General features: G+C 45.4%; 1 protein-coding gene across 48 annotated transcripts in view; it reads right to left on the reverse strand.

Moving 5' to 3' along the window:
- LOC119970160 (receptor-type tyrosine-protein phosphatase delta) overlaps positions 1-15477 on the reverse strand; it is a 2903826-nt gene that overhangs the window by 45456 nt on the left and 2842893 nt on the right. For all 48 annotated transcript variants that reach the window (XM_038804286.1, XM_038804284.1, XM_038804281.1 and 45 more), the window contains one exon: positions 5933-6108. In XM_038804286.1, the coding sequence (XP_038660214.1) occupies positions 5933-6108 (176 nt within the window). The remainder of the gene's footprint in view (positions 1-5932; positions 6109-15477) is intronic.

The raw sequence follows: 15477 nt of genomic DNA on the forward strand, positions 1-15477 counted from the left end.
TCCAGAGATAGACTGAAATGGGATTGAGGTGGCAAATACATAGTTTGCTTTGTAGTGCAATGTGATGCACTCATCATATGGACAAAACAAAATGGCATGACCACTCTAGGAGATAGCCTGCTCCTTTCCTGAATGAACTGACAATAACTATCGGTTCGCTCCAGACGAGACTAAAGAATTGATCCAACATAATGAGACGGTTCTCCAGCAAACACACCGTAATTTTACATAAATTACGTGTCAGGCAGTTCAGCTCCTGAAGTGCACAGCAAAGATGCAAAATAGTCTAAAAGTCCATTTTTTGAATCAGGATCATTAAAACAAGGTATACAGGGTCAGTTGAGGAACCCCCTCTCCTAGCAAGCCTCTACCTGCTTAAAATAAATGCATCCTCAGGTTAATGAATACTAGACAACTGGATCACACATGCAGTCAAGATAATAAATTTAAAAATGTATGGGCGTTGCTCTTTCCAGTGAGATGATAAATGGGTCAATATTATAATTATATTACTGAATTATGGGCTTGGCTAGAGGGCTATGAATGCAGAATCCCATTAAATTTATTACACCAGAGTTTTTTTTTAAACTTATCTTTTTAACACCACTACCAATGTTTGAAAATATATAAGCAATGTGTTAATCATCAGCTTCCCGTAGCAGGAACAATATCAGGCAATTGCTGAAACAAACACGAGGGTCAAATTATTATGAGTATGAAATGGGCAATAATTAATGCCGCACTCTTTGTTTTTCTATTCGCAATTATGCACAACATTCCAATATGACATCTATAATTCAATTCTTAACAATGAGGCCATTTAACATTCATTCTCTCTGCAATATTGGATAAGTAACCCTTTGAGAACATCTGCCCTGTGATCAAAACAAATATCACACTGTCACATGTTGCAATTTCTTCACGGCACATCAAATCCATCTACACTTTCTACACTATGCATTTCATGCCTTTGTTTTAGGATGGAATATTCCTTTATTTGGTATTTTAGAAACTGAATGAATAGAGAACTAGAATTAAATCCCGAAAGGATTTCCACTCATGGAGGTATCATTGATGGATGGAGTTTTCTCTACATTTGTCCTTTCTTTCTAGGTTGCTGGATGCAAGTACAGCTTCCTAGTAGAAGCTAGTACATTACTGGTGAATTAGTAAATTACTCGTAAGCTGGTAAGTTACCATTGGTTTCGGTGCTCTTATCTGAGGAAGGATGTTCTTGCTATGGATGGAGTGCAGCGAAGATTTACCAGGCTGATTCCTGGGATGGCGAGACTGTCATATGAGGAGAGACTAAGCCGGTTATGATTATATTCATTGGAGTTTAGACGAGTATTGGGGAGATCTCATTCCAACAGATTAGACAGGGTAGATTCAGAAAGAATGTTCCCAACGGTGGGAGAATCCAGAACTAGGGGCTATAGTTTGAGGATAAGGGGTAGACCTTTTAGGACTGAGATAAGGAGAAATTTCTTCACCCAGGGAGTGGTGAATCTGTGGCATTCACTACCACAAAAAGCAGCTGAGGTGAAAACACTGTGGAATTACAAGAAGAAATTAGATACAGCTCTTCGGGTAAAGAGATCAAGTGATATGGGGGGAAGGCGGGGTCAGAGTATTGAACTCCATGATCAGCCATGATTGTAATGAATGGTGGAGCAGGTTCGAAGGGCTGAATGGCCCCCTCCTGCATCTATTTCTATGTATATTTCTGTTTACTGTACATATCTGTTGTCAAATGAAGCGCCTCTTCGTACTAAAGAAAATATTTCAAGAAAAGTGTTGAGGTGGAAGCATGTAGCATCAGATGGCTTCCACTTGTGTTATTGAAAATTTATGACATTTCCAAAAGCTGGAGTTTCATTTTTCAATGACGCCATGAAAGTGAGTCGGGCCAAGATGTCAGCCATTATCACAGCTGAAATTCATGCCCTTCATTGTAAAAAGAGGGGCCTCTTGTTCTGACTTCCTGTAAATAAGTGGGTATGAATGGTTCAAGATACAAACAGAACTCTCTGCAGTCACTGTTGATGCACTGATCAACGGAGAGCAAGTATCAATATGTCGCGGTGAGTCAGTCATCTCAGTGTTTCCTTTCCATGTCCAGAGCGACATCGAAAATGTTCCACACGGTGACATTGGTGAGTATTTGAATAAGACGCTTATCCTACAGATTAAAATAAAACACTGAACCACAGAAAAGTTATGACACAGGAAGAGGCCATTCAGCCCATCATTCCTGCGCCGGCCAAAAAGAGAAAGAAAAGAAACTAGATGTTCATTTTAATCCCAATTTCTAGCTCCTGACCTTGCAGGTTCCAGCACTCCGGATGCAGATTCAAATACCTTTTAAAATGAGTTGAGTGTTTTAGCCTCAACCACTAACTTAGGTAGTGAATTCCAGCCCACCACTCTCTGGGTGACAAGGTTTTTCTTCATATCCTCATTGATCCTTAAACCTACAGAAGTGACTGTAGGTCCGAATGCTGCAGCAGAAGCTCAGGCTGCACTCATGCAATCTAAGTTTGCTGTCATGGAAGATCTGAGTATTACCACCATGGCTATAGATAATAGTATGCAAACTGGCTTTCGGGGTGTCTGAAAGCACTCCAGCAATCTGGTCTCCTGAAAGACCGCCTATAGATATAACCTCCTACTGGCAGCCGTGCTCCCCACTCTTCCTCCCTCTGCGTGGCCTCTGCTCATTCTGAATGCCAAGAGAAAGGGCTGACTGGTCCATCAAAATCTGGCAGCAACTGGACTGTGCACAAGCCTTTACGTCGCCAAAAAGGTGGCCACTCCAAGGGGACATTTCAAAGTTTAACCATCTTTAGAATGCATCCACATCTTATAGAATTGCAGCAGCTGTCGGATGAAATAAACCTCCAACTAATCTGTAATTAGTTAAGTAATTTTCATGGGGGCCCAGCATGCTGTTCAACATAGGTTCAACAGGACAAAGTTAAGAGAGGGTGTAGGTTGTAATGTGCAGCTCCAAAATGGCAATCTAATCTGCCGCTTGGCATCATGATCTGCCTGTTATATTTAGTTCTGGTTGATGTTAGGGACACGTGTTTCCTTTATTGTGATGGCATCCAGCACACTTGCTGTCTGAAGAGCATGCATCGTGGATGCCATGTTGAACTGTAACGGGCCTTATAATACCCCTTCCCACCTGAAAGCAAGAGGTGGTGCCAAACTTGATTTTAACCCCCATGATTCTGGAGGCATTTCTGGAAACTGATTCAGAAATCCGATGTCTCAGTCGGTGCCACAAATAGATGCTGAAGCAAGTGATCTGTTGCGGGGGCCGGGAAACGACCTGGTTCAGTTCTAGTATACACATGCTTTGACCATTTCTATATTTAGACCATCTTTTTTAAGAAGGTGGGACTAATTTTGTCGACAAGCTGGGTTTATTTCTCCTGAATGTTTGGAATGCAGAAATCTCAAATGCCCAAAGGTTGGCCATCCGTGAAAAAACTTGGCCAGAGCCATCCCACCTGCTTCCTGCCCTCCCATATAAAAATTGTAATTGATGGTGCGTGAAACTGATCCTCACCTCCAACCAAAAAAACCCAACAAGACTGTGGCAATAGGGTGAGAACCGGGCTGCGGCTACGTTTATTGCCGCTGCCAATTTTCCCCATCTGGTTCAATCGGGTCACTCTGTCAGACAAATGGGATGGCTCCTCCAGTAAAGGGGAGTGAGTCTGAAAGCTCAGGGGCATACACATGCCAAAAATCCCACAGAAATGGGATCTGGCAATTACTAACGTCCATATAATGCTGGTTCAGGTCATTTGCTCCAGCTGAATATGGGTTACGAAGCTGAATAGCTTTTTGCCGGAGCAGTCACCAGCCAGATTCCCTATTCACAATCTGTAAGCCCTTGCCTGTGGAATAAAATGTGCGGCTCAAGAGGAAAGCAGACATTTCAAAGCTTGGATTACCGTCTACACCTGCAGCTTCTCAAGTGCCATGTTTGTGAAGTAATAATGTATTCTTATGAATAGAAATGCACAAAACTACAAAATGTTGATTGTTGTACTCCTGGAATAAGCCAGGTCAATGCACATTATTAAAGTGAGAACAGAGTTGCTGATGCAATCCTCAAAGGGGCATTAAAAGTCAAATACTAGAAAGGAGCTTCAAGAAAGCAGGGATGGAAACAGATCTTGCCTCGGAGAAGAAATAGTAAGCAGTGATCTATAAATAATCATGGATATTGAGAAGGAAGGAAGGAACATAATTATTTAAAGAAATGGAAGATGGATGACATTTTGAAACAATGCACGACCGGCAGATAGATATCGGGGGGAAAAGCAGCTCAGAGATGATGTAATTGGGTGGATGGAGATATCAAAACACAGGGCCAGGATCAGCCAAATGTTTTACAAACTAAATGTGGAGCCCAATGAAATGTCATTTCCCTGTCCACTCCTGCAATGGACTCTGATACCAAAGAGAAAAGGAACATCTCATCTTTCCTTAAAATGGTATCAAAAACAGATTTCAATGGCCAATCTCAACCGCATCAAAGAATAATGCATGTCTTTTTAGTACTGCCCATTTTACATTCAGATTAAATGAAAGTCTGCTGGCGGATCAAAGCAGATGATCCCAAATAAATTGAGCCATTAGGTGCGTCAGTACTTAGAGAGACATGTGATTCACGAGACTGCCTGCTACTTGGACAAATGATAGGGGAATAATCTCTGAAATGTACATGGTTGAAATTAGCATAACATGCGCGTTCAGCAATATTGTCACTTTGTACATTTATATCAAGAGTTGGGATAAATGGGTGTTTCTCTGGTTGGCAATCAGTAGCTAGTGGTGTCCCTCAGGGATCCGTGTTGGGCCCACAATTGTTCACAATTTACATTGATGATTTGGAGTTGGGGACCAAGGGCAATGTGTTCAAGTTTGCAGATGACACTAAGATGAGTGGTAAAGCGAAAAGTGCAGAGGATACGGGAAGTCTGCAGAGGGATTTGGGTAGGTTAAGTGAATGGGCTCGGGTCTGGCAGATGGAATACAATGTTGACAAATGTGAGGTTATCCATTTTGGTAGGAATAACAGCAAACGGGATTATTATTTAAACGATAAAATATTAAAGCATGCCGCTGTTCAGAGAGACTTGGGTGTGCTAGTGCATGAGTCACAGAAGGTTGGTTTACAAGTGCAACAGGTGATTAAGAAGGCAAATGGAATTTTGTCCTTCATTGCTAGAGGGATGGAGTTTAAGACTAGGGAGGTTATGTTGCAATTGTATAAGGTGTTAGTGCGGCCACACCTGGAGTATTGTGTTCAGTTTTGGTCTCCTTACTTGAGAAAGGACGTACTGGCGCTGGAGGGTGTGCAGAGGAGATTCACTAGGTTAATCCCAGAGCTGAAGGGGTTGGATTATGAGGAGAGGTTGAGTAGACTGGGACTGTACTCGTTGGAATTTAGAAGGATGAGGGGGAATCTTATAGAAACATTTAAAATTATGAAGGGAATAGATAGGATAGATGCGGGCAGGTTGTTTCCACTGGCGGGTGACAGCAGAACTAGGGGGCATAGCCTCAAAATAAGGGGAAGTAGATTTAGGACTGAGTTTAGGAGGAACTTCTTCACCCAAAGGGTTGTGAATCTATGGAATTCCTTGCCCAGTGAAGCAGTTGAGGCTCCTTCATTACATGTTTTTAAGGTAAAGATAGATAGTTTTTTGAAGAATAAAGGGATTAAGGGTTATGGTGTTCGGGCCGGAAAGTGGAGCTGAGTCCACAAAAGATCAGCCATGATCTAATTGAATGGCGGAGCAGGCTCGAGGGGCCAGATGGCCTACTCCTGCTCCTAGTTCTTATGTTCTTATGTTAAGAGCATGTTTGTCAATCATGCTCTTTGGGAAATCGGGTATCAAATATCTACCCTTGATCTTTCTTCTAGTTTTGTCATCATCACGACAATGGCACTTCTCTGCTCCCAAATCATCCTCCAGAAATCTCCAAATGTCTCAGGCAGAGGACCCTGTGTTGCGATGTACGCATTCTGCTTTCTATAGCCATCGATGTAATTGGAATTGGAGTAGTCACTTCCTGGTATGCCTACAAATAAAGCAAAGAACACGATTTATAGATCACCAAATTCCAGCAGAAAGCAACTTTTCTTCGATCAAGCTTCTGGAGCCAAAGTGTTGCGATAAGACAATGGAACATTCAAAGAGGCTGTCGTTAGACTAATGCATTTATAATGCAGGTGAGATCATGAAAGCTCAGCAGCTCATCTTTCGAAAGATTAAATATTAAAAACCTTTGGATTTTTTTAATGCTGTGTTAATCTAAAGGAAAGGTAGATGCAGTTACATCATCATCACTGAACAGGCTCACATTATTCTTGAACAATCGGCAGCACCTTCGAGAAAGCAGGCACCCAATGGGAAACATTTGTTATACTGCACAAAAGATTATCCTCTCTTTCTCCCCCTGCCAAATTGCTATAAGCATTATTCTTAGTTAATGGGTGCTTTGCTACTGCAAGGGAAGAACTAAAGTCATGTGTCCCTCACCAGCACTTTCCGTTCATCTTTTGCAATTATTTCATTTTTGGTTGGAAGTTATTTCCATGTTCTTTAGGCTCATCTGGGTCACATTTCTGATGCTGCTGACAGGCAGTTCTGGAGCCGGCTCTTCCACTGCACCAATGCTCTTTCTAACCAGCAGTCAGGAAGCTCGAGCTGTCACCCTCCACAAGAAACTTCCCTCCACTTTTCTCTCCCTCACCCAGAGAGTTGTCACAGTCCCTGATTAGCATGTACCTGTTCAGACCAGGGTTAAAGTTGATTAGGAACTGGCCAAACCCCGTTTGCGTGCGGACTGAGCATTTGCTGCTTCAATACATGAGTTGACCAGCCGTTATTTCTAAACGAGTGTAAATCTAGTTGCAGCACACTTAAGGAATGCTTGCTTCGCTTCAGTCACTGTTTTAACGCGCGTATCAACAGGACAGGCTATAGACAGAGCCAAGCGTTAATGTGATGCAATTTGTTCTTCAGGGAGGTGGAATTAATGGTGGCCCTCAAATCCTTTTATTTATGTGATTGTGGATTCAGCTCTACCTTTCCCTGGACAGAAAATGAGCCAACATATATTTCTGTTGAAACTGCAGATAGGTTTAATCTAAAAAAAAACTTGGTGATAAGCCTGCCTTTTGCAGCTGTCTTTCCGCATTGAATGCTTTCCCCCAAAAAGAGAAAAATTGTGTGGCAAAACATAAAAGAAGATGACCTGTCTCAGTCTCGGTGGGCACCACCTCTACGCACCAACTCCCTTGCTGGCAGCAATTCTGTGCAAAGGCAGCCAAAATCTGTTTGCTTTGGCACAAACAGTGCTTTTCCTGTTGTACCAAGCCACAAATGCTGCCCATGTTTTCCACAGATAAGCCTCATCCACCATCTAGGCCCATTAGGTTCAGTATCACGAAGTGAACAGATAAATAATTGAGCATACATTTTTCTATGTTTTGAATCACAAAGTGCATTTTTGGAAAACCCGTCTTGTATTCAATTATTTTATTGTTTTCCAAATGCCCACAAAATGGGAGGAATTGGAAACTTTAGAGGGGAGGATTATGCCTGTTGGATTCACAATGTTCTCATACGTTAATCCTGCATGTGTGATTTTAACGGAGACATTAACTGGTTTAAAATGTAGATGTGCAAAGGGACCTGGGTGTCCTTGTCATAAGTCACTGAAGGCTAACATGCAGGTGCCACAAGCTATTAGGAAGGCTAGCCTTTATTGCAAAAGGATTTGAGCACAGGAGTAGTGAGGTGTGGGGGGCCTCACGGTAGCATGATGGTTAGCATCAATGCTTCATAGCTCCAGGGTCCCAGGTTCGATTCCCGGCTGGGTCACTGTCTGTGTGGAGTCTGCACGTCCTCCCTGTGTGTGCGTGGGTTTCCTCCGGGTGCTCCGGTTTCCTCCCACAGTCCAAAGATGTGCGGGTTAGGTGGATTGGCCATTCTAAATTGCCCGTAGTGTAAGGTTAATGGGGGGATTGTTGGGATATGGGTTACGTGGGTTTAAGTAGGGTGATCATTGCTCGGCACAACATCGAGGGCCGAAGGGCCTGTTCTGTGCTGTACTGTTCTATGTTCTAGGTGTTGCTTCAATTGTATCGAAGCTTGGTTAGACTGCACCTGTAGGACAGTGTGCAGCAGGCCGCTTACCTCAGAAAGGATGTTATTCCCATAGAGGGAGTGTGACGAAGGTTCACTAGACTTGATCCGGGAATGTCAGGGCAGTCTCATGAAGAGGTTGGGAAAACTGGGTCTTTATTGTAGGTGTAATATACTTGGATTTCCTAATGCTTTAGATAAGGTACCACACAAAAGGCTACTTAAAAAGATAAGAGACAATAGTGTTGGGGATAGTATATTAACATGGATAGAGGATTGGCTACCGAATGGGGACGCGAGATGGCTTTTAGAGCCCTTCCTGGACTTTCCGACAGCCAGTGTGCCTCGTGAGATCAAAACAGGCCTCGTGAGGTGTCGTGAGCAGGATCCCGCCCACAATGGACGGGACCAAGCCTCGCACACCGAAGTAGGTTTAAAACCCACTTAGGCATGCTGACCTGGGATCTACTAGGCTCCCGGCATCTACTGGCTTCCCCAGGGAGGCCACAGCCAGTCACCATTCAGTTCTGGTCCACACAAATATGAACCAGGCAGAGCGAGACCCGGGGGGGGGGGCTCCTGGGCAATTGGAGGCCCCAGGGTGGTCAGTAATAGGGTCCACTGGCCCTCCCATTGGTATGCAGGTACCTTGGCACTGCCAGACTGGCACCATGACTCTGTCACCCCAGTACTGCCAAAGTGCCCGTGTGGCACTTCAAAGCCAGCAAGATCACTGTCAGGGTGCTGGGGTACCAGTGCATAGGTTCCCAGGTGTCAGTGTGGCACGATTAAGGATCAGAGCCTGAGAGCGGCCATGCCCATGAATGGAAGATAGAGGGTGCGAAGCATGCGGGGGGTGCGGGGTGGCTGCAGAGCGGGAATGAAGGGCCTTTGCAAGGTTAGCGGGGGGGGTGAAAGGTGGAGGTCCTGGAGGGGGAGCCCAAAAGGGGGCATAGGAAGGCCTGAAAAGAGGGGCCCACAGCGAACTATACCGGGGGGCCACCACTTGAAAGGGTGTGTATGTGTGTGTGTCACATTGCACACGGGTGTTGGTTTTGGGGGACCCAAAAGCCCACTTAGCCCTTTCAAAATGGTGGCCCGAACTTTGAGAAGGTGGCCTGGCCAGTGAGTTGAGCTCCCCAGTGATAGAAATAATTCTAAGGCCACGATCGAACTTGGCCGATAGAAGCCGGAGACCCCACTCCCAGGATCTACCCGGCTTGCAACGCCTTGCGAGATCATTGTGGGAAGGATCATTTTGTGCAAAACCTGCCTATTAGAGCGAGACAGCTAGTCTCACTGTAATATGCAATTTCACGAGGCACCTGAGGCATTGGGATCCATCCCCTTCGCCTCGGAGATCTCGGGCAAGTACCGTTCAGTACTGGCCACAAACGGGGACCAGGTGGAACGGCACTCGTGGGGGACTCTCAGAGGATCAGAGACCACTAGACGCATGCCCTTTGAGCAGGGTTGTACCCTAGTACTGCTGGTGCCACCTAGGCACTGCCAAGGTGCCAAGCTGGCATTGTGCCATGGTGGAGATCAAGCTGTGTGTGCCCTGCGTGGGTGTTGGGGGGTTAGGGGAGGGGGCCCAGAGACCCCCCTCATAGTGAGTTGGGGCTTGCGGGGGTGGGTGGGTGGGGTGGAGATGGGGTTTGTGTCCGGGGCTCCTGAGATTGGTGCGACAGAGGGGTTCTAACGAGCGATTTTCTCAGTGCAAAAAATGGGACTATGTGCAGCCTATGAAACTCCCCAGGGCTCAAAACAGTGGCTAAGTGAGGGTAGATAGCGTGGGGAACTTGCAGCCAGAATCGTGGTGAAATTCCCAGCAAAACCCGCCACAAATGACGCTTAGAAATGTTTCCGTTAGATTGTGCCCAGAGAGTTGGGATAAGAGTATAATTTTCAGGATGGCAACTTGTAAGTAGTGGAGTGCCACAGGGATCAGTGCTGGGTCCACAATTATTTACAATATATATTAATGACTTAGGCGAGGGAAGTGAATGCACTACTGCCAAGTTTGCGGGTGACACCAAAATAGATGGATATGGTGAGGATCACACAGAGTTTACAGAGGGACATAGACAGTTGAAGTGAATGGGCAAAAACATGACAGATGGAATGTAATATAGATAAATGTGAAGTTATCGTTTTGGTAGAAAGAATACAGAGGCTGATCTTATTTCAATGGAGAAAGCCTGCAGAAAGCTGCAGTTCAGAGGAATTTGGGTGTCCTCGTGCATGAATCACAAAAATGCTAGAATGCAAGTTTAGTGGGTAATAAGGAACACAAATAGAATGTTGGTCTTTATTTTAAAGAGAATGGCATATAAAAATGGGAAGACTTGCTAAACCTTTACATGGTACTAGTTGGACCACACCTGGAATACTTTAAACAGTTTTGGTCCTCTTATGTAAGGAAGATACACTGGCATTGAAGGTTGCCCAGAGTGATTCACTCAGTTGAACCTGGGTATGGAGGGATTTTCTTATGAGGACAGGTTGAGTAGGCTGGGCCTGTTTAGAATGAGATGGGTCTTGAGTGAGACATATAGGATTCTTAGGGGGATTGACAAGGTAGATGCTGAGAGCTTATTTCCCCTTGTGGGAGAGTCTAGGGCTGGGGGCATAATCTCAGAGTAAGGGGTCACCTATTTAAGGCAGAGATGAGGAGGAATTTATTTCTCTCAATGGGTAGGTTAATCTCTGAAGAGAGATTGGAGATCCATCCCCCACCAGAATTGTCTTATCCGAGGATTACCCCATCACCATTCTCTTTGGCCCTGTCTTTCACCCTATCACAGGCCTTCCCTTTCATCTTTGCCCACCCAACTCTTGTTCAAAATGTATTACATTTCTAAAATTTCCCAGTTCTGATGAAAGGTCACAGACTTGAAACATAACTAACTAATTCGGGACTTTCCATCAGGAAGTGGGAGGGGTGGAGTGGGAGGGGGGGGTGACTACTTGTTGAGAGCCATGCCCCCTCCACTTTTCTGCGAACCCCCCTTCCCCACACTGCAAAACCCCTGCTGCCATTACTTAGCTGTGCCTGGGTCCCAGGGCGATCCTAGACTTTGGGTAGGTGCTGTACCGGCAGCTGCCACCATCTCTCCTGTGGCGCTGCTGGGCAATGAAGCGCTGCAGCCTCTGATTCACCGGCAGCTGTTGGCGGTCACGAGAGAAGTCCCCAGTTAAGCACCAAATTGGCACTTAATTGGGTTAAGCCTTCCTGAAAAGAGGTATCATGGTACTCACACCAACTCCCCGTCCAGAGGGTGAGACACTCATCACCTTCATTAAATACTGCTCGTTTGTGTCTTATTACATTCATTGAGCTATTTGTCAAAACGAGTGCAAGGTGGCAAGCCCAAGAAAAGTATTTAGGGGAAAAAATAGCTTTTGGTTCATTCTGTCAATTCATGCAAAGCAACTATGGTGAGCAGTAGTAATTCTAGAATTCCGGCAATATTGGTTCTGCTGTCATTTGAACTACAAGCCACGTGGCTCTCCTTTGGAATAAAACTTTAGCTCTTTAACTTGGACATGATATTGAACTATGTTTGGCAAGCGTATAAAAAGTATCAAAACCCAGACCTACTTGTCACCTTCAGCAATTTGAGTGTTACATGAGTCCCATACAGCATGGATTGAATATTTTAATCCTGTCTGGCAGGGCACAGTCAGAGACAGTCCATCCCATGCTGCCAGACTGGGTTCCGCACACAGGAGATTTGCCGAGGATGGTTTGCTAGATGCCAGACTCCATTCTCTACAAAATTGGTGATGGAAACCCGTGTGTCTCAGACTTTGACTGAGGTCACAGGTGCCAACGTCGACTCTGTTCGTAGCCTTCTCGCGTCAGGGCCTGAAGATTTAGGTTCAAGTCCCACTCCAGGGTCTTGACACAACCTCAGGTGACACTTCAGTGCAGCTACAGAGGGCTCGCTGAACAATTGGAAGCAACATCTTTCAGATCAAATGTAAAACTAAACCCATGACCTGGGATATTCTCTCAGGGTGTGGGGCTGGGAGTAGAAGATCCTCCAGCACTCTTCAAAGAGCAGAGGAGTTCTCTCAATGCCTGGGCCCACACTTATCTGTTGACTACTGCTGAAACAAATTATTTGGTCATTTACCTCATTGTTATTTGTGGGACCTCGGTTGCAGGACCTGACGGTTGATTTTTCCCAATTTCACACAAGTAGCTCCCTTGCACTTCAAAAAGTACTTAATTAGTTGTGAAGTGTATGGGATATCCCAAGGACATGAAAGGCGCTTTAGAAATACAAGGTTTTCTTTCTTTTAACACCTCAACAGTGTCAGGGGAACATGTTCAGTTGCCACTAACACCATGTTGCCTTCTGCAACACAGAAAGCAGACTGACTGAAGCAAAGGTAGTGGGCTTGATTCTCCGTCCCGCCGCACCACACTTCTGCCTTGACCCGCCGGCGGGATTCTCCATTACGCCCGCCGGTCAATGGGGTTTCCCATTGTGGGGCAGCCCCACGCTGTCGGGAAACCCCCGGGTGCCGGCAAAACGGAGAATCCCACCGGCGGAGAATCCAGCCCAGTGCATGAGAGTAGATGGTGAGCGACATAAAAGGGAACACGTGAGTCTTTTTTAAGTAAATATATAGATAGTGAAAAGGAGGGTGGGAACAATTAAGAAACAGAATAGAAATCCTCTTGTGGGAGCAGAGAGCTTGGCTGCATCATACTAGAGGGATACGGACCCTGGAAGTGTAGAAGGTTTTAGGTTAGAGGGACAGCATGGTCAGGGCGGGCTTGTTGGGCTGAAGGGCCTGGTCCTATGCTGTACCTATCTTTGTCTTCACAAAGGTGCTGCTGTCAACTTGTGAGTAAAAGGGGAGGTAGCAGTGAAATCGAACGGGACAAAATTAAAGAAGAGATACTTAAAATTTTGACATTCCCACATGCGGAAAAATCACCCGGTCCAAATAGGATACATCCCAGGTTGCTGAGTGAAATATGGGTGGAAATGGCACAGACTCTGGCCACAATCTTCCAATCCTTCTTGGATATAGGAATGGTGCTAGAGGACTGAAGGGTTGACAATGTCAGTGATAGGAGAATGTTTAGAGATTTATAATTTGGTGAAAAATCATTCTCATTTGGAAAAATATATCCGTGAACATCAGTATGGATCAGTAAAGACAAATGGTGTTTGACTTTGATGGAGTCATGGATAGGGTTCATCAGGGCAGTGTGCTTCATTGGTATCCAAACTTTCAAATGCATTTGAGAAATAAACCACACAGTTAAACTTGTTAGGAAAATTGAAACCCATGAGATTAAAGGAATGACCATAGCATGGATGGAACATTAACTAACAGGGGATGGCGGTGAATGGTTGCTTTTTTAGATTGGGAAGTATATAATGCTGTCTCCCAATGGTCATTATTAGGACTGAAAACAGGAAGCGCTGGATAAACTCAGCATTTCTGGTAACAGCTGTGGAGAGGGAAACTGTGCTGGCGTTTCGACCCAATATGAGTCTTCGGAACTGAAAAGAGGTAGAAATGTGTATGCTCTACATTGTGAATGGACACTCATGCAGTAGAAATGTGCTATGTTCCAGAATTCATTGCCTGAAAGCGTGGGCTGGGATGAGCATCCGGCCCCACTGTAGGGTCTATAGTTATTCCAGATGTTCCCTCAGTAGCAAAATGTAGCGCTGCTTGTGATATCAATTTTATATGTTGGATTTCGATCTATCAACTGCTAACAAAATATTAAATCAATAGTAACATTCAAAAGGGAATTAGATATACACTTGAACAGGAGCTATGAGGACAGGTTGAATAAACTCGGTTTGTTCTCACTGGAACGACGGAGGTTGAGGGGCGGCCTGATAGAGGTCTACAAAATTATGAGGGGCATTGACAGTGTGGATAGTCAGAGGCTTTTTCCCAGGATAGAGGGGCAAATTACTAGGGGGCATAGGTTTAAGGTGCGAGGTGAAGGTTTAGAGGAGATGTAACAGGCAAGTTTCTTTACACAGAGGGTGGTGGGTGCCTGGAACTCGCTGCCGGAGGAGGTGGTGGAAGCAGGGACAATAGTGACGTTTAAGGAGCGCCTTGACAAATACATGAATAGGATGGGAATAGAGGGATACGGACCCCGGAAGTGTAGAAGATTTTAGTTTAGATGGGCAGCATGGTTGGCACAGGCTTGGAGGGCCGAAGCGCCTGTTCCTGTACTGTACTTTTCTTTGTTCTTTGAGAAAACTGCAGGACTAAGGTGAAAGAATAAGAGGAATGGCACTAATATAGAGCTGACACAGGTACGATGGCCAAAGTGACCTCCTTTTGTGATTCTTTGGCAGGGATTCTCCATTTGGGAGTCTAAGTGATTCCCCAACGGAGAATTGGGAATGGACCTCGCTGGCATTAGGAGTGCCCCCGATATGCCAGTCCAAATCAGGTTTTCCATGCCATTCCACGGCACGCCGGGATCTGTGCTGCAACCGAGAGAGGCGGGACCTAATTTCTGGGACAGGTCCCGCACCTCTGTCATCAGAGTGCCACTTTTAAAGAGCACTCCGGTCTCCATTAGCTGCTGCAGCCTCCCTGCCCGGCTCGCAGGTAGGGCACCACCCCACCTTAATTACTGGTAAGGCCCACCCCTCTCAGAACCCCCTCATTCCTTTCTTCAGCGCCCCCAGACGCCTGCTTCATCACCACCCCAGACGCCTGCTTCAGCCCCCTACTCATTCCCCCCCTTTAGGCCCTGCCTCTTGGCAGTGCCAGCCTGGCATCTTGCAGTCCGGGGGTGGCAAGGTGGTAAGTACCCTCTCAACAGTTGCCTCCACGATGCCGAGGGGGATCCTTCATTAAGGTGGGGGACAGGGACGTTAGTGCTGAGCTGGAGGGGCTCAGGCCGAGGATCGTCCATGGGATGGGGTCTTTTAGCTGCTCTCCTCATCTGCAACCTTTAAAACCCAGTAGACATTCACTCAGTTTGTAAAAGGTATCGTTTTCCAATAATAAAGTGAAAATGTGCTCATCTGTATCCCTAAACCCTTTAAAAACTGTCAGTATGCAAAGTTTAACAGTCTGTGAGATGCAGGTGAAAGTTATGCCTTTAACTTAGTGGAAACATTTGAAGTAGTTTTCACACAGTCAACTTCATTGCCTATTGAGGCAAGAATAGCTGTGGGGGTTGCCCCTTCACTTTCTAGGAAACAATCGCGAACAAAGTGGAAGACTCATTAAATAATTGCGGTTCCAGAAACAGCTGCTGTCCTGACTTAATGGATCCCTGCAGAGC

The sequence above is a fragment of the Scyliorhinus canicula genome, chromosome 8 (assembly GCF_902713615.1).
Source record: "Scyliorhinus canicula chromosome 8, sScyCan1.1, whole genome shotgun sequence".
NCBI classification, from domain to species: domain Eukaryota; kingdom Metazoa; phylum Chordata; class Chondrichthyes; order Carcharhiniformes; family Scyliorhinidae; genus Scyliorhinus; species Scyliorhinus canicula.